The sequence below is a fragment of the Oncorhynchus mykiss genome, chromosome 5 (assembly GCF_057628025.1).
Source record: "Oncorhynchus mykiss isolate SJ-2025 chromosome 5, ASM5762802v1, whole genome shotgun sequence".
Taxonomy (NCBI): Eukaryota; Metazoa; Chordata; class Actinopteri; order Salmoniformes; family Salmonidae; genus Oncorhynchus; species Oncorhynchus mykiss.
The window spans coordinates 62,764,300-62,783,792 of NC_143026.1; the positions used below are offsets into that span (position 1 = coordinate 62,764,300).

General features: G+C 41.5%; 1 protein-coding gene and 1 non-coding gene across 2 annotated transcripts; one reads left to right on the forward strand and one right to left on the reverse strand.

The window, feature by feature from the left end:
• Nucleotides 1-1,186: 1,186 nt before the first annotated feature.
• On the reverse strand, nt 1,187-1,259 carry trnaa-agc (transfer RNA alanine (anticodon AGC)). The gene has a single exon. It is a non-coding gene; the product is annotated as a tRNA-Ala (tRNA).
• A 430-nt stretch (nt 1,260-1,689) lies between these two features.
• Nucleotides 1,690-18,419, forward strand: hapln4 (hyaluronan and proteoglycan link protein 4). Its single transcript, XM_036978014.2, has 5 exons — nt 1,690-1,930; nt 7,664-7,784; nt 9,056-9,418; nt 13,737-14,039; nt 16,305-18,419. The coding sequence occupies exons 1-5, from the start codon at nt 1,928-1,930 to the stop codon at nt 16,685-16,687; spliced, it is 1,173 nt and encodes a 390-aa protein (XP_036833909.2). The 5' UTR covers nt 1,690-1,927; the 3' UTR covers nt 16,688-18,419.
• Nucleotides 18,420-19,493: the final 1,074 nt, after the last annotated feature.

Below are 19,493 nucleotides of genomic sequence, written 5' to 3' on the forward strand. Positions count from 1 at the left end.
GTGAGCCCTGCTTTAGTTTATACAAACACAGAGGTGTTGACAACCAAATAATTTTTTCCACTTTTCATTAGAAACGAATGCGGCAGCCAGGTACTGGTACTGAGAAATCCCTCCAAAATAACTCACTCCAGTCAAGACATCTTTAGATGCATTTAATTTCAGTCGGACAAGATCAAATTCAAGCACCAGGGAGTGAGAAAGAAGGGGAGGGCTTTCCCAAACATTAATGTAATCATATTTACATACTGTATGCATTCATAGTGGATGATAACATGAAACCATATAGAAAAAGCCATGTTCTCTCAAAACACAAACTCCTTTTTTGAGAGCATAATAAAAAATAATGGATACCTTCTCGGTTACATTAGATGAATGTTCCCTTGCTACAGAGAGGGTGTGCAGCATTAATATTCAACACAGTGAAAATGTGTTATAAGAAAAGGTCTGGAAACACACTTCACCACTGTCTCTTCAGTAACTAACTGGCCTTTTATCTGAGTGACACACACACACACACACACACACACACACACACACACACACACACACACACACACACACACACACACACACACACACACACACACACACACACACACACACACACACACACACACACACACAATATCTAATTAATTCTCCCTCAGCAGCTTTTACATGCTGATGTATGGCAATGAAAAACAAACGACCTGCTTGCACTCTGTGTGACAGACCTAAATCAAATCCGGCCCCTATCACAACAGCTCCATCTATTCAGAGGAGCTACTGGGAATATGTGCAGATGTCTGCTCAGCTGTGCAGTCTGAGACCCCAGGAGACTTGCGGTCTGCCTTTACCTTGATGGTAGAGAGAGAGAGAGAGAGACTGAACACTGCAACATAGCAATTCACACTTTGCTGGGTCTGTATCAATATTAGTAGGTATGAAGAGGACAGAGGCCATGCTGGTCAGATTATTTAAACTGGACTCTATATTGTCTCCAACAGACACCTGCCAGAAATAAAATGTTTCATGACAATCAAAAGCAATTCCTATAATGTAATTTGGGATGATCCTGACTCCAGAAATGTCGTTCTCATTCTCAAAAATGCTTTTATAGTTAAAAGGAGCACCATCGTAACAGTATAATTTATGTCCTCCTTTCTAAAATACTCTCTTGAAACATATAGGCCAATAAAAAAAATATTGGAGAATGCGGGCATCGATCCCGCTACCTCTCGCATGCTAAGCGAGCGCTCTACCATTTGAGCTAATTCCCCAGTGCGCTTAGATAGCTCCGGTTAAATATATATAGTATATAGTGTCTTTTACGCCCTACCAGCATTCAGTGTTTGGTAGCCTACTCGTACTGTTGTAAATTATAGGCTATAATAACTACGTGTACACAAACCCACACTCTGAAATTAGTGTGTCTTGTGTTTAGTGTACGGTTGAATATGCTATTAACATTAGACTACATTTAGCCTAGCTACATTACAACATGCACAATGTTTTCTTTCGTGGATAGCAAGCATTGATACTAACGTTATTAGTTTAATGAGGTTTAACGTTACTGCTTCTACTGAAACATTTTAGCCTTCCTACTGGCACAACGTATCATCATGCACTAACAGCAAATGCAACAATATAGCAGTTCAGTTGTTCCCTGTTACTTTCGCTGATTTACACATTCTGGTGCGCTCTTATAGTGATTCACATTGTGCTGAAAATGTGTGAACTGCGGAACAGCCCAACTAGCCCAGTCCTGCACAGAGTAAGCAGTTCCCTTGCACTGCCAAAATCAAACAGCAATACGACAGGACACGGCAGGCTAACTGCAGGATAGAGGGCTATGAGTCAAGTATTGCACCATATCCATAACAGCCCAACTGGAACAAACGACATACGGTCTATCTAACTTCAGACAGACAGTATTCTTGAAGATATAATGGTAAGTCCTCTAATGTGGCGGGATGGGTTGGCTCTGTGTCTGGGCATCATGCAGTCTTTTTTCTTACTGCATGGGAGATTTCTGTAACACAACCTTAAAGATGTGCTACAGTAGCCTAGTGCAGTACATTGCAGATTATGAGTGGATCAAGGATTGTGGTCAGGTTATTTGTTTACAATGTGGTCAGCAGCATATGTCCATGTTCCTATTATAGGCAATTAAAATTTATAATATTGCAGGGGTGTCTGTAAATGAACTTGCTGCAATAACAACCCTTTATTACATGAATGCTATTAGTGTTAACATATATATATATATATTTACATCTAAACATATGGGGGCGGGGCTCTGACATTCCCACTGGGCAAAACCTTGGGAAAACGGATTGGATTTCATTAAAGTCATATAAGATAATTTCGTTTTTTTTTTTCAATCAACTTTTAACCTAAATCCAATTACAGGATGACATATTGGTTGAATTCACTCACGTTAGTTAACAACGCAACCAAACGTAAATCAAAACTAAATGCTAAACTGACATCTGTGCTTAGTGGGTTGTCTCCATACAGGTGTAGACTACAGTTGCACTTTAATCCAACATACACCCCTCCTGTGTGATACCATTTCTGAAGAACTTTATTGAGCAGCTACAGTGCCTCACCCTTTCCCATGGAATTCTAACATAGGCTGGTGCCAAGGGAGCAAACATTACAGGCCCCTTTCCCTCGTTGCTATCACACGACAAACTGCACTCTCCTGCCACTGCATGATGTAGCAGCTGATGTCATAGTAATGACATTTACAATAAACTCTTATCCAGAGTGACCTTCAGTAGTGAGTGTATACATTTTTGTACTGGTCCCCCATGGGAATCAATCCCACAATCCTGGTGTTACAAGCTCAATGCACTACCAACTGAGCCACACACAACTGAGCCACACATTGCTAAACAACATGCAACATGCAGAGTGGTGTAAGTGTAACCGATGTGAAATGGCTAGCTAGTTAGCGGTGGTGCACGCTAGTGGCGTTTCAGTCGGTGACGCGATGGGTAACGATGCTTCGAGGGTGACTGTTGAAGTGTGCAGAGTGTCCCTGGTTCGCGCCCAGGTCGGGGCGAGGGGACGGGTGTAAAGTCTATACTGTTACACAAGGAAAATAACTTCACCCTCAACTTCAACAAAACAAAGAAGCTGATGGTGGACTACAGGTGACAGCAGATAGAGCACAGCCATCATCCACATCAACGGGGCTGCAGTGGAAAGGGTCAAAAGCTTCAAGTTCCTCGGCGTGCACATTACTTAGGACCTGAAATGGTCCCTGGACTCCCTTAACACCGACAGCGTGGTGGAGAAGGCGCAACAGCGCCTCAGGAGGCTGAAGAAATTAATTTTCAACCCTAAGACCCTCACAAACTTCTACAGATGTACCATTGAGAGCATTCTGTCGGGCTGTATGATCGCCTGGTATGGAAACTTCACAGCCCGCAACTGCAGGGCTCTCCAGAGGATGGTGCGATCAGCCCAACTCATCATTGGGGGCACACTGCCTGCCCTCCAGGACACCTAGAGCACCCAGTGTCACAGAAAGGCCAAGAAGATCATCAACGACAGCCACGGCCTGTTCACACCGCTACCATCTAGCAGGCGGAGACGGTACAGGTGCATCAAAGCTGGGGCCGAGAGACTGATAAACAGCTTCTATATCCAGGTCATCAGACTGTTAAACAGTCATCCCTAGCCGGCATCTGCCCTGAACCTTAGACACTGTCACTAGCCGGCTTCCACCCGGTACTCTACCCTGCACCTTCTTCAGGCTAGTGTCCTTTTTTCTCAATATCCGCCTGACTGACGTGCCCAGTCAACTGCCTGTTACTTAGGCCCAGAAGCTAGGATATGCATACAATTGGTACCATTGGATAGAAAACACGTTGAAGTTTGTAGAAATGTTAAAATAATGTATGAGACTATAAGACAATTGATATGGTAGGAGATAATCCAAAGAAAAAACAAACAGAATAGTTTTTTTTGAGAGCTCATGCTCTTACAATGGAAAGCATAGGGGCATGTGCAATTCCAGCTCCCAGATTGCAATTCCTATGGTTCCCACTAGATGTCAACATTCTTTGTTCAAGGTTTCAGGCTTGTAACTTGAATAATGAATAAGAAATATGAGTTTTAGTATGACGACACCAGTTTGGAAATCCGTGTTTGAGTGTACGACTCCGGTAAATTTGCTTTCCTATTGAACATACTTCTTTCCTTAAGAAATAGTATAGTTTAATTACATTTTAGGGTGCTTGAGGAATAAATAGAAATGTATTTTGACTTGTTGAAGCAAAGTTTAGGTGTAGTTTTTAGGATTACTCAAATCGATGGCGCCAACTGTACATGTAAATGTACTTTTTGTGATATAAAGAAGGATTTTATCTAACAAAACGACACTAAATGTTGTAGCTGGGAGCCTTTGGATTGCAAATCAGAGGAAGATTTTCAAAAAGTAAGTGAATATTTAATCGCTATTTGTGAATTTATGAAACCTGTGCTGTTTGAAAAATATTTTGATGTGAGGCGCATTCCTCATACAATCGCATGGCATGCATTCACTGTGAAGCCTATTGTAAATCGGACAATACAGTTAGATTAACAAGAATGTAAGCTTTTAACCGATATAAGACACTTGTATGTACCTAATTGTTTAATTAGTATCCATAATGTATGATTATTTATTTGAATTGCGGTCCTCCAATTTTACCGGATGTTGTCGACAGGGGTCCCTCTTGCGGGACGCCTAACGCTAAGACTAGAGACTAGAGACTAGAGACAAATATTGTATTTGGTGGAGAAATGTCTTCTTGTCTGATAAAATTAATTGAGTGTATATAAACTTCTGACCCACTGGGAATGTGATGAAAGAAATAAAACCTGAAATAAATCATTAACTGAGTTTAAATTTATTTGGCTAAGGTTTATGTTAACTTCCGACTTCAACTGTATTCTAGTCATGACTCATCCTATATAACTACTGCTGTACACACCTTTTCTATTCACATACTGTCTATTAATATACACATATTTACACTGAACAAAAATATAAAAGCAACATGTTTCATGAGCTGAAATAAACACTCTGAAATGTTCCATATGCAGAAAAATATTATTTCTGTAAAATGTTGTGCACATTCTGCTTTGCCCCCCCAAAAATTATTTGACCTTTATTTAACTAGGCAAGTCAGTTAAGAACAAATTCTTATTTTCAATGATGGCCTAGGAACAGTAGAACAACAGATTTTTACCTTGTCAGCTCAGGGATTCGATCTTGCAACCTTTCGGTTACTAGTCCAACACTCTAAATGCTAGGCTACCTAGTGGACAAGTGTGGCATATCAAGAAGCTGATTAAACAGCATGATCATTACACAGGTGCACCTTGTACTGGGGACAATAAAGGCCACTCTAAAAGGGGCAGTTTTGTCACACAACACAACTCCACAGATGTCTCAAGTTTTGAGGGAGCGTGCAAATGGCATGCTGACTGCAGGATTGTCCACCTGAGCTGTTGCCAGAGAATTTAATGTTAAAGAATGTACATCAGCAATAAGTCCAACTGGCGGTTTGCTATTGTCAATGATGTGAACAGAGTGTCCCGTGGTGGTGGGTCTATTCAATGGGCAGGCATAAGCTACGGACAATGAACACAATTGCATTTTATTGATGGCAATTTGAATGCACAGAGACACCGTGACGAGATCCTGAGGCCCATTGTTGTGCCATTCATCTGCCGCCATCACCTCATGTTTCAGCATGATAATGCATGGCCCCATGTTGCATGGATCTTTACACAATTCCTGGAAGCTGAAAATGTCCCAGTTCTTCCATGGCCTGCATACTCGCCAGACATGTCACCACCAATTGAGCATGTTTGGGATGCACTGGATTGAAGTGTACGACAACGTGTACCGACTGGTTTTCTGATCCACGCCCCTACTTTTTTTAAGGTATCTGTGACCAAAAGATGTATATCTGTATTACCAGTCATGTGAAATCCATAGATTAGTGCCTAATGCATTTACTTCAATTGACTGATTATGAACTGTAACTGAGTAGAATCTTGTTCCATTTATATTTTTGTTCAGTGTAGAAATAGATCATGCCTCTCCCTAAACAGTAGGATGCAGATTGTACGGTCAATTTCCCTACCAGTTCTTGACTATGGTGATATCGTTTATTGGAATGCAGCAACCACTACTCTTAAATACTTGAATGCTGTCATCCATGGCTGTAAATATTTTAGACTGTCATGTTTTTTTTTTACTGTGTATTTAAATACTGTATTCTAATATTTCTACTAATGTACATTGCATTTTACTTACATACACTTTTTATACAGCACTTATTTATATACTGAAATAATGACATAACTCACATACACTGCTGTACATATCATTTTTAGTATACAGTGCCTTTGGAAAGTATTGTAGTGGAAATTTCCTGTATTTACCAAATCATGAGCAAACCACACACAAGGTAGAGTTATCATAAAGTCCATCTTTAATTATATGAGCTCCATCACAACCCTGTGACTCTCAGATCAATTCAGTGTCTATCAATGAATTATCTGAGAGTCCTTACACGTTGCAACTGAGATCCTTTATAGCAAAGACACACATGAACAGAGAGTAGCAGTAGTGTAAAAGAAGGGTTGGCGGGACACAATGCAGATAACCTGGTTAGCCAATGTGCGGGAGCACTGCTTGGTCGGGCCAATTGAGGTACATGAATGTATAGTTAAAGTGACTATGCATAAATGATAAACAGAGAGTAGCAGCAGCGTAAAAGAGGGGTTGGGGGGCACACAATGCAAATAGTCCGGGTAGCCATTTGATTACCTGTTCAGGAGTCTTATGGCTTGGGGGTAAAAACTGTTGAGAAGCCCTTTTGTCCTAGATTTGGCACTCCGGTACCACTTGCCAGTAGAGAGAACAGTCTACTGGGGTGACTGGGGTCTTTGACAATTTTTAGGGCCATCGTGTTCTTGGGGATCTTCAATGCTGTACCCTTCTCCAGATCTCAGCCTGGACACAATCCTGTCTTGGACCTCTACAGACAATTCCTTCGACCTCATGGCTTGGTTTTTTAGCTCTGACATGCACTGTCAACTGTGGGACCTTATATAGACAGGTGTATGCCTTTCCAAATCCTGCCCAATCAATTGAATTTACCATAATTGGTGGAACATCTCAAGGATAATCTATGGAAATAGGATCTCGAGTCTCAGAGCAAAGGGTCTTTTTTCACTTTGCCATTATGGGGTATTGTGTGTAGATTGCTCAGGAATTTGTTTAATTGAATCCATTTTAGAATAAGGCTGTAATGTAACAAAACGTGGAAAAAGTCAAGGGGTCTGAATAGTTTCCGAAGGCACCGTATCTTGTGTAAATCCATCCGATGTATGTATAGATTTCATTTGGATTATTGTTACATTGCTATTTGGGTTGTTAATTAGTTTAGTTCCGACATTTCTTGATTGACATTATACTCCATTGTTAGGCGCCAGTAACGTAAGCATTTCACTGCACCTGCTCTAACATTGGTAAACTGTGTACGTAACCAATAAACTTTAATTTGATTTGTTTATAGGCTAGCCATATTAGAGCTTAGGAATGGCTAGCAGCACCATTGGATATTCAATAACTGGAACTTCACTGATTGGTCCTTCCCTGCCTCCCTTGCAGCTCTGCTCACAGCCCCTGTCCTTGGGGACAGTGACCTGCTTGGTCCTAATCTTTGGCCTCTATGCGACCTCCCTCTCTACCGATGCCGAGAAGGGAAGGAGGAAAGTTGTTCATGTACTCGGTAAGATCTCTCCTTCTCTCTATCCCCATCCCACACATGTTGCATCATTGTAATGAGAATGTTTTTTTTTTACATTCCAAGGGGAGAATAAAAGAGCAGCTGTCTGGGTTTCAAAATATGTGAGTCGCCAAACTTTATCTCTCCTCCAGGATTATTGGCAGTCAACTGTAGAAACTTGAGTTTCTGTTGCATGTAGAATGAGGTATGAGTCATATTATCAGTAAAATGTTGCTAAATTCCATCCACTTCATAGTCAAGCAGATGTTGTTGATTTGGACTCTTAGAAGAAGTCTCTATCAACGCTGCGAAGAAGCTGTGTTCAGCCTGATTGGAAACTTGCTGATGCTGTACTGGCAACCAGCTACAATATCACCTTGTTATCATCACCTGTCCTTAATTATAATGTTATTATTATGTTATAAACAGTATGCCTCCACCTGGATACATCTCTATTCACGCCTGAAATCCCAAACTAGATTTATGTTTGAATGTATTCTGCAAACAGGTCTCAAAGCTCAGCGGTCGGTTACAAAAATGTCAGAGTGCAGAGTTCCCAGCTCACAGTCATTATAACCAGCTGTCATGGCTAATTGTAGGCTTTGTGATCTGTTCACAATAAGCAGACTCTTAGAATGAGAATCAGTCAGCTGTGTTGCTCAGAAACCCTCAGAGAAGAGCACTGTCACAAAGCCTAGGAGATGGCCTGACTGCCAATGACGCAAACCAGAGCTGCTTGTACATTCCATTTCAAATAAAGTTGTCTCCTACCCACTCTCATTCACCACCCCTCACAAATCTGAGACAACTGGGTAGGTGTAAGTTATAGCTCCCCATACTCGTCATATTGATTTCCAGTCCTATTAGATTTGCGAAGTGGAGTGAACACGGGTGTAGATGTGGGGAGTCAAACACTTTCCGGAATGAAACACAGCTTAGGCCTTGGGGATTCAGCTGGCCTCAAAAGAACTATGATGTAATAGGCAGTGCCAGTGACACAGAACAAGGCATGCTGGGACCTGGTGCTGATGATGAAACACACGTCTCTCAGGTGACACTTTCACCATCATAACCTTCTAACTAAAGTTTGGTTGGTTCCCATAACTTTAACAATAATAATGTCCCTATATACTGTAGATCATCACACTATGAGAAAATCCTCCTTTTAAAAGTAAAGTACTGATGCAACAGATCATTGATAAACATACTGTAAGTCCCCCACAACCTTGCTTGTCCTGACCATTCCTGTTCCTCTATTCCCTCTCTGCGTCCAGAGGATGACACCGGGGCAGTGATCGTTCAGACCGCCCCCGGTAAAGTGATCACCCACCGGGGAGGCTCCATCACCCTGCCCTGCCGCTACCACCACGAACCCGAGAGCTCCGACCCCAACCGCATCCGCATCAAGTGGACCAAGGTGACGGACGCGCTGGTGTTTGAGGATGTGTTCGTTGCACTGGGCCTCCAGCAGAGGTTGTTTGGGTCGTATCGGGGTCGTGTGTCCCTGGAGAAAAACGGACCGGGGGACGCCTCGGTCATCATCCAGAATGTCACCTTGGAGGACTACGGACGCTACGAGTGTGAGGTTACCAACGACATGGAGGACGATACGGGATTCGTCAACCTCGATCTTGAAGGTCAGAGGTTAAGGTTGAAGGGTTAGATGGGTTCAGAGCCATGTATTTAGAGAGTTGGTCCAACTTTTAGAATGTTAAATATTGTTCTAATTCTAGACATACAGTTACATAGCATTATTTACCAGGTTTCCGAACACCCCAGCCATGAGCTGCTCACTTCCTTACCAACAGGCTCAGAGACAGTTTCTATCTACACTGGACTGACCACCTGCTCTGATTCTCTGTACCTTAGCACACACACACATACTCATTCTAAACATTATATATTCCCATGTAATGTTAATCCTTAAGAGTCTATTGATTAGGGGTCGACCGATTATGATTTTTCAATGCCGATACCGATACTGATTATTGGAGGACCAAAAAAAGCAGATACCGATTAATCGGCCAATGTTTATATATAAACATTATATATATATATATATATATATATATATATATATATATATATATATTTGTAATAATGACAATTACAGCAATACTGAATGAACACTTTTATTTTAACTTCATATAATATAATCAATAAAATCAATTTAGCCTCAAATAAATAATGAAACATGTTCAATTTGGTTTAAATAATACAAAAACAAAGTGTTGGAGAAGAAAGTAAAAGTACAATATTTGCCATGTAAGAAAGCTAACGTTTAAGTTCTTTGCTCAGAACATGAGAACATATGAAAGCTGGTGGTTCCTTTTAACATGAGTTTTCAATTTTCCCAGGTAAGAAGTTTTAGGTTGTAGTTATTATAGGAATTATAGGACTATTTCTCTCCATACCATTTGTATTTCATATACCTTTGACTATTGGATGTTCTTATAGGCACTATACTGCCAGCCTAATCTCGGGAGTTGATGAACAGTCATAAACAGCTCAATGCTTGAAGCACAGCAAAGAGCTGCTGGCAAATGCAGGAAAGTGCTGTTTGAATGAATGTTTACGAGCCTGCTGCTGCCTACCACTTCTCTGTCAGACTGCTCTATCAAATATCAAATGAGAGACTTAATTATAATATAATAACACACAGAAATACCAGCCTTAGGTCATTAATATGGTCAAATCCGGAAACTATAAATTAACGTTTATTCTTCCAGTGAAATATGGAACCGCTCCGTATTTTATCTAATGCGTGGCATCCCTAAGAGTAAATATTGCTGTTACATTGCACAACCTTTAATGTTATGTCATAATTATGTACAGTTCTGGCAAATTATTTACTGTCTTTGTTATGAAGAAATTACCTTCACACAGTTCGCAACGAACCAGGCAGCCCAAACTGCTGCATATACCCTGATACTGCTTGCCCAGAATGCAAGAGAAGTGACAATTTCCCTAGTTAAAATAAATTAATGTTAGCAGGCAATATTAACTAAATATGCAGGTTTAAAAATATATACTTGTGTATTGATTTGAATAAAGACATTGATGTTTATGGTTAGGTACAACGACAGTGCTTTTTTCGCGAATGCGCTTGTTAAATCATCACCAGTTTACGAAGTAGGCTGTGATTCAATGATAAATTAACAGGCACTGCATTGATTATATGCAACGCAGGACAAGCTAGATAAACTAGTAATATCATCAACCATGTGTAGTTAACTAGTGATTATGTTAAGATGGATTGTTTTTTATAAGATAAGTTTAATGCTAGCTAGCAACTTACATTGGTTCCTTGTTGCACTCGCATAACAGGTAGTCAGCCTGCCACGCAGTCTCCTCGTGGAGTGCAATGTAATCGGCCATAATCGGTATCCAAAAATGCAGATTACCAATTTTTATGAAAACTTGAAATCGGCCCTAATTAATCAGCCATTCCGATAAATCGGTCGACCTCTACTATTGATGCACCCATCCATCAATCTAAGTAATATTATCAAAATCCATCGGTTTAAGCTAGAGACATGCGTCTCAATCCACTGAATCCACCTACACTACCGTTCAAAAGTTTGGGGTCACTTAGAAATCTCCTTGTTTTCCATGAAAACATACACGAAATGAGAAGCAAAATGAATAGAATATATAGTCAAGACATTGGCAAGGTTATAAATAATGATTTCTAATTGAAATAATAATTGTGTCCTTCAAACTTAGCTTTTGTCAAAGAATCCTCCATTTGCAGCAATTACAGCCTTGTGGACCTTTGAAATTCTAGTTGAGGTAATCTGTTGTTGAGCTATTCTGAAGAGATTTCACACCATGCAAGTTGGATTGGCTTGATGGGCACTACGTACCATACGGTCAAGCTGCTCTCACAACAGCTCAATAGGGTTGAGATCCGGTGACTCTGCTGGCCACTCCATTATAGACAGAATACCAGCTGACTGCTTCTTCCGTAAATAGTTATTGCATAGTTTGGAGCTGTGCTTTGGGTCATTGTCCTATTGTAGGAGGAAATTGGCTCCAATTAAACGCAGTCCACAGGGTATGGCATGGCGTTGCAAAATGGAGTGATAGCTGTTACGTCCGTTGTTAGAAGGAGACCAACGTGCAGCGTGGTAGGCGTACATTATAGTTTTATTTTAAATGACACCAAAAAACACCAAAATGCAAAATGAACGTAAAGCTATATGCAGTGCAGAAAGCAACTACACACAAACAAGAGCCCACAACTGAAGGTGAGAAAAAGTGCTGCCTAAGTATGATCCCAAATCAGAGACAACGATAGACAGCTGCCTCTGATTGGGAACCATATCCGGCCAACAAAGAAATAGACAAATTAGAATGCCCACCCAAATCACACCCTGACCTAACCAAATAGAGAAGTAAAAAGGCTCTAAGGTCAGCGCGTGACAATAGCCTTTCTTCCTCGAGATCCCTTTTACCCTGTATAAATCTCCCACTTTACCACCACCAAAGCACCCCCAGACCATCACATTGCCTCCACCATGCTTGACAGATGGTGTCAAGCACTCCAGCATCTTTTCATTTTTTCTGAGTCTCACAAATTTTCTTCTTTGTGATCCGAACACCTCAAACTTAGATTTGTCTGTCCATAACACCTTTTCCAAATCTTCCTCTGTCCAGTGTCTGTGTTCTTTTGCCCATCTTAATATTTTATTTTTATTGGCCAGTCTGAGATATGGCTTTTTCTTTGCAACTCTGCCTGGAAGGCCAGCATCACGGAGTCGCCTCTTCACTGTTGACGTTGAGACTGGTGTTTTGTGGGTACTATTTAATGAAGCTGCCAGTTGAGGACTTGTGAGTCATCTGTTTCCCAAACTAGACACTCTAATGTACTTGTCCTCTTGCTCAGTTGTGCACCAGGGCCTCCCACCCCTCTATTCTGGTTAGAGCCAGTTTGCGCAGTTCTGTGAAGGGAGTAGTAAAAAGTGTTGTACGAGATCTTCAGTTTTTTAGCAATTTCTCGCATGGAATAGATTTCATTTCTCAGAAGAAGAATAGACTGACGAGTTTCAGAGGAAAGTTCTTTGTTTCTGGCCATTTTGAGGCTGTAATCGAACCCACAAATGCTGATGCTGCAGATACTCAACTGGTCTAAAGATGGCCAGATGTATTGCTTCTTGACAACTGAAAAACAGTTGCAACATAATTGCAAGAGGGTTTTCTAATGATCAATTAGCCTTTGAAAATTAAATATTTGGATTAGCTAACACAAAGTGCCATTGGAACACAGGAGCGATGGTTGCTGATAATGGGCCTCTGTACGCCTACGTAGATATTCTATCAAATCTGCCTTTTCTTTCTGCCGTTTTCTTTCAAAAACAAGGACATTTCTAAGTGACCCCAAACATTTGAACGGTAGTGTATGTCGGCTTTCTGCATCTACGGTGGAAGGTGGCCGAGCTACACCAGTGTTTTTCAGACCACGAGACATCTCGAAATTGGGTTTTCTCACAAAAAGTCTGTAGCATCCAAATCGTTTGGCCTACAAACGAATATGACCACTCTGTGGTAGTCATACTCTCGTTTGAAGGTCACGGTACTTGTGTGAAGGTAAGCCAAACAAATGAATGAAAGTATGTAGGCAGTTTTGTGCCAGGCAAAAATAAGGGGTTAAATATGTGTCAAAATAAACTAAAATATATCCTATATCTCCTAGATATAGGACAGACACTTCAAAACCTAATTCCCTATGTCCTTTTTTGCATTAATTAATGTGTTATTCAATGTGTTTCTATGGGCTATAGTAGTAAAGGGCAAATTCAATATTCTATCAAATAATATATATTTTTATACCTAAAGGGCTCCAGAAATTCAAAATAAAATAGATAAATAATCCATGTTATGACCATCTTTAAAAAAATCAAAATGTTAGCTTGTACTCCTAGTTCAGTTTCTCTCTCTCTCTCTTTCCTCCAGGTGTGGTGTTCCCCTACTATCCCCGGGTGGGGCGCTACAAGCTCAACTACCACCAGGCTGAGGACGTGTGTAAGGAGCAGGATGCCATCCTGGCCTCCCATGCCCAGCTCCACAAGGCCTGGTTGGAAGGACTGGACTGGTGCAACGCTGGCTGGCTGGAGGACGGCTCCGTCCAGTACCCCATCTCCCACCCCCGGGACCAGTGTGGCCGCAAGGACACCGCCGCAGGGGTACGCAACTACGGCTACAGACACAAAGAGGATGAGCGCTATGATGCCTTCTGTTTTACCTCCAACCTCAATGGTGAGTGTGGGGATGTGTGGGCTTTCTTTCCTTGAACAGATGAGATATGTGAACATTGATAGGTGACGTGTAGATTCCCCAGATATCTTTCTACCATATTGCCTTTGCTCTGACTATACAGTGTTTTCAGGTCTGTGTGGATGAAGCATGTAAATCTTGGTGGCAAAAAAACAAAAAACAAAGTGGGATGCAGCACAGCCACTACACAACATAAAACTAAACAATACGTGAATTGCAATATAACGGTGACAAACGGTGCCCACAAACTGTTAGGGCCTACATAAAGCTAACCCAACATCTTACCACTGCTACACCTGGCTATCAGCGGAGCCTTGTCTGGCAACGAAACAGTTCTTTCAGCCTCATTTACTGCCTTGAAAAATAACATCGCTGGCTGACTTGCTTAAACAAATGTGGTTTCTAATGATAATTGAGATGTACAAATTATGGCATAAGGGGACGACAAGCAGATAAGAGGCAATTCGTAATTTTGATGAAGACATTAATGAGCGAGCCCTGTACCCCAAGTCAGAACCTTAGGCTAAATAAAGGGGGCATATAAGCAGACAATGAAAGCTCTTACAACATTCGATTACATTTCTCTAAAACAGGTTATAGGTTACATGTGCACCACCAAGTCAGAACAGTAGGCGAAATTAAGAGGGGTAAATAGACCAAATTATTAGGGTGAGTGACTAACAGCTTACTACACAACATACACTTAGTATTACTTTCTTGGCTACAGTATACATATCTCCCTGGCATATTACATCATTTATGCAGCAACATACAATACATTTTTGGACTCACCTTGTTGTGCTGTGCTCACTTGAACAGGAAGGTGGCACGGCGGTCCTTCGTGGGCAAAATGTGTCATCAAAGTCTGGCATTCTCTGGATTTATGGTGCTTTCAAGACAACTGGGAACTCGGAAAAAAACAAGGTCGAATCATGATCTTGTTGATCGTAGCTGTAGAAAGAGACCCAAGTTTTTTTTAACATTGTTTGCAAACTAATATGTGACATGTATTATTTCCCCCGAATTTTATGGAATTATCATATATTTGTAAGAAATTTGCTAAAAATATGGGTCTCTGCCCCACCTCCCCTGAATGATGGGTCGCCACTGGTAAGGAGACTAGGCGAGGTGTATTGCGATGCAGCCAGAGAGTCCTCAGGGGGAAGAGGGGCATGTCTCTGATTTCTGCACCATGATCCCCTAAGCCCGAGGACATCAGATTTGGGTCAGTCCCTGTTTTGATTCTGCCCTCTTAAAAGCGCCACAGCGTCTAATGATAGTCTTTCTTGAACATTAAAGCAAAATAGTTCAGCTCTTGGCAAAAAGGACTATCTGAGCTAGAGAAGAGAACAACACACTAGCCATAGTTGAACTTTAACCTGGTACTTCATAGTGGAGACCTAACAGTCTCTTCATTGCCTCCCCAGTGAGTTAATTACAGTCAACAGACAGTCTGGCCTGAAATGTGGGCTATCTTCAGGAGCGATGGTGGGTGATACTGTTGCACTGACCAGCTGGAAGATATTTACCCAGTATCCCTTGGGGAATTATAAGACAATATTACTCCCTAACAGGCAGCAGCCACATAAATAAACGGAAACAAGGCTGCTGTCAGCCGTTCTGTGGTAGAAAATGACCCGATGTTTTCTAGGTTAGCTTGTTCATTCCTCTCTGTAAAAACTTAACTCGGCTTCATTTCAGAGTTAACACTTTCTACAATCATGATCTCATAACTGTAAATGCTTCTGGCGAGAAGTCTTCCCAGAGCAAGATGAAATTAGAATGTAAGTATTTTACAGTAATCTGAGCACTGTCCACCACCACTGCATGCTGCTCGATTTTGAGCGGCTGCCCAGACGGATGTTTGGTTTTTGAGATTCGGAACACATTCTGCAGGCAAAGGATCAAACTGTTCTGGTCTATGAGAACTCATAATCTCTCCCCTAAGGGTATATGCTGCTGTTATCTCATGTGGTTCTCTCTCTATCTCCTTCTCTCTTTCTTTCCCTCACACCCCTGAAAATGTATCTTTCTCACCCTCTGCCTCCCTCCCTCCCTCCCTCCCTCCCTCCCTCCCTCCCTCCCTCCCTCCCTCCCTCCCTCCCTCCCTCCCTCCTTCCCACACACACACACACACACACACACACACACACACACACACACACACACACACACACACACACACACACACACACACACACACACACACACACACACACAAACTTCTCTCCCCCCTCTCTCCTCCAGGTAAGGTGTATTTCCTGAAGCGCTTTAAGAAGGTGAATTATTCTGAAGCAGTGAAGGCGTGCGTTCGTGATGGCTCCGTGGTGGCCAAGACGGGCCAGCTCTACGCTGCCTGGAAGATCCAGCTGCTGGACCGCTGTGAAGCTGGCTGGCTGGAGGACGCAAGCATCCGTTACCCCATCGTCAACCCACGTACCCGCTGCGGCGGGCCCCAACCGGGAGTCCGCCACCTGGGCTTCCCTGACCTGAAGTTCCGCCTCTACGGGGTCTACTGCTTCCGCAAGAATGAAGAGAGTGTTAATGGGGATGTGGTGAAGTCGACCCAGGGCCCAAGGAAGAGCAGCAAGGACATCCCCATGAACACCACCTCCACCAGAACCATCTAGAGAGAGAGAGAGAGACTGAGAGGAGGGTTAAGATCACTGCCTGTACAACATAGCTCCATCCATTGCTTTAACTTAACAACATGGATAAACATCACTGACAACACATGCTAATTTGCAGGATTCACCAGCGAGGGAAAGCAACTGCTTTGTTCAATAAGGTGCGGAATCTTTATCTCTAGGATTTCTCCTGTTTGGTGTTAAACGAGGTGAAAGTTTGTTGAGAGCGTTCCGTGCGCCTTTCACTGTCTCAGAGAGGCTTAGCTAGTAACTGCAGCTGATCATAATTTCTCAGGCACATCAAGATTGGAAAGCCTTTCATTAAACAACTCCATAGTTGACTATGTGTCTATTGGAGGCATGGAGAGAGGCCACAAGCATGATGGGGTCTCAGACTCCACAGTGTGTTCTGGTCTCAATGTGGCTTCATTTGCAGAGAAAAAGGCCCTTTGCGAGAGGCACTCGACTTCAAGCAGTGCCAGCCGGAGAGAGTCATATTAATTAGTGTGCAGTACAGACAGAGACAGAAAGACAGAGATAATTTACTATGTCTGTCTGAGTGTAATGAATGTAGCACATTAAGAGATCCTCTCTCTCAGAGGCCTGATTAGCAGAGAATTATGATGAGCTTTAAAGCAGACTACTAATGCCTGATCAATCAAATCAAATCAAATGTATTTATATAGCCCTTCGTACATCAGTGCTGTACAGAAAGTGCTGTACAGAAACATAGCCTAAAACCCCAAACAGCAAGCAATGCAGGTGTAGAAGCACATTGGCTAGGAAAAACTCCCTAGAAAGGCCAAAACCTAGGAAGAAACCTAGAGAGGAACCAGGCTATGAAGGGTGGCCAGTCCATCTGTGAATGTTGCCAGTTGCCAGCATGATGCCCAAGCTTTGCCTGTCCTGGCAGGGCACTGCTCAGAGGTGCCCTTTGAGTTTACTGCTCCCCCAGTCGCCTGCCTCTGGGCACAAACTGGTTTAATCAATTATGTTTCCATGTCATTTCAACAACAATATGTAATGCAATGACGTTGAATCAACGTGAAAACTGGTTAGATTTGGAAACGTCCTCAACGTAAGGGAATTCTGTATTTTTTTCACCCAATTTTGAACATAAATCCAATGACGTGTGATTTTGTGTTTATTTCACGTTAGTTGCCAACTCAACCAAATGTAAATCAAAACTACACATTGAAATGGTGTCTGTGCCGAGTGAGCAGTTGCCATGTTTGAGTAGAGCCAATTATTAAACATTATTTACCTCAGTAACTAACTAAGTACTGGCATGCCATACCAGAGCTCAATAAACATAGTAGCGAATGTTGCACTTAGATATATTTTATGACGAAATGGTTAGTCTATAGCAAGCATGTTATACCTGTATCTGGGGCTGAAGCTGAACTAACAGAACTATGTTATAGCTGCTTTAATAGCTGCTTTAATAGCTGCTTTAATATCTGCTTTAATAGCTGCTTAATTACCTCATATTTCTATGCAGCCATAATTATCGATTACACTCTTTGTTCAATTGTGAAATAGCCCGATTTTAACTGTATTGATCATTATCTTGATGCATGAATGTATCTATAGTTAGGGCTATATGCTGACGCTGTGATACAAAAGTAACAAATGAGATCTTGACGTTGTTGTTAAGAAATTCTGATTCTGTGATATTCTGTCTTTGCATTTTCATCATCTCTACTGTGATATCCTAATAAACAAAACGAAATGAGACCGTGTCAGTCATCTTGAAGTGTTTGTTTCTGAGTAGCACTCGAGAGCAACACTTTGTGCACTGCCAACACAACAAAAGTGACAATGTCATTTCCATAGCAACAGTCTTAACGAACCCAAATCAAGTTCAGGGCAAACTAGTAACATGACATAATCATTCTGCTAAGTGATACATTTGAATAAAGCAAATTGGAATGATTGAGTGAGCTGTAGCTACATCCACGACAGCATAACCATGTTTGTTGAAACATTTGTTAAAGACACATTCAAATGCCATGAAGACATATTGTGAGTGTTTTTAAAAATAACCATTAGAACAGTGTTTATCGGCCATATCAATCTCTGCTATGAATTATAAGTCTACCGGCACAGAAACAAAAGGAATTAACAGAGGAAAAGCCCTGAGCCATATTGACATTTATATTTCAGGGGTATTCATTATCTATTCCACATTTCAATATTGAAGTATGCTTGGCTGATCTTGTGTTGGTTCTTGAAATGCTTAAACTCAGAGGTGATTAAGTTATTCATATTTAACTACACAATGTTATAACTCATTTTATGGAAGGCAAAAGAGACCGTCTGCTTTATTTTACTCCTGAATTATTATGACATTTTAAGGGTGAAACTTGAAGTTTCATATCAAATCAAATCAAATTGTATTTGTCACATGCGCCGAATACAACAGCTGTAGAACTTACAGTGAAATGTTTTAACCAACAATGCAGTTTTTTTAAAAGTAAGAAATAGAAGAGAGTGTTAAATGAATTAAAGAGCAGAAATAAAATAACATTAGCGAGGCTATATACAGGGGGTACCGGTACAGAGTCAATGTGATGGGTGCACCGGTTAGTCGAGGTAATTGAGGTACTATGTACATGTAGGTAGAGTTATTAAAGTGACTATGCATAGATAATAACAGAGTAGCAGCAGCGTAAAAGAGTGGGGGCAATGCAAATCGTCTTGGGTAGCCATTTGATTAGATGTTCAGGAGTCTTATGGCTTGGAGGTAGAAGCTGTTGAGAACGCGGTCCTCCTTTTCCTGTAGTCCACAATCATTTCCTTTGTCTTG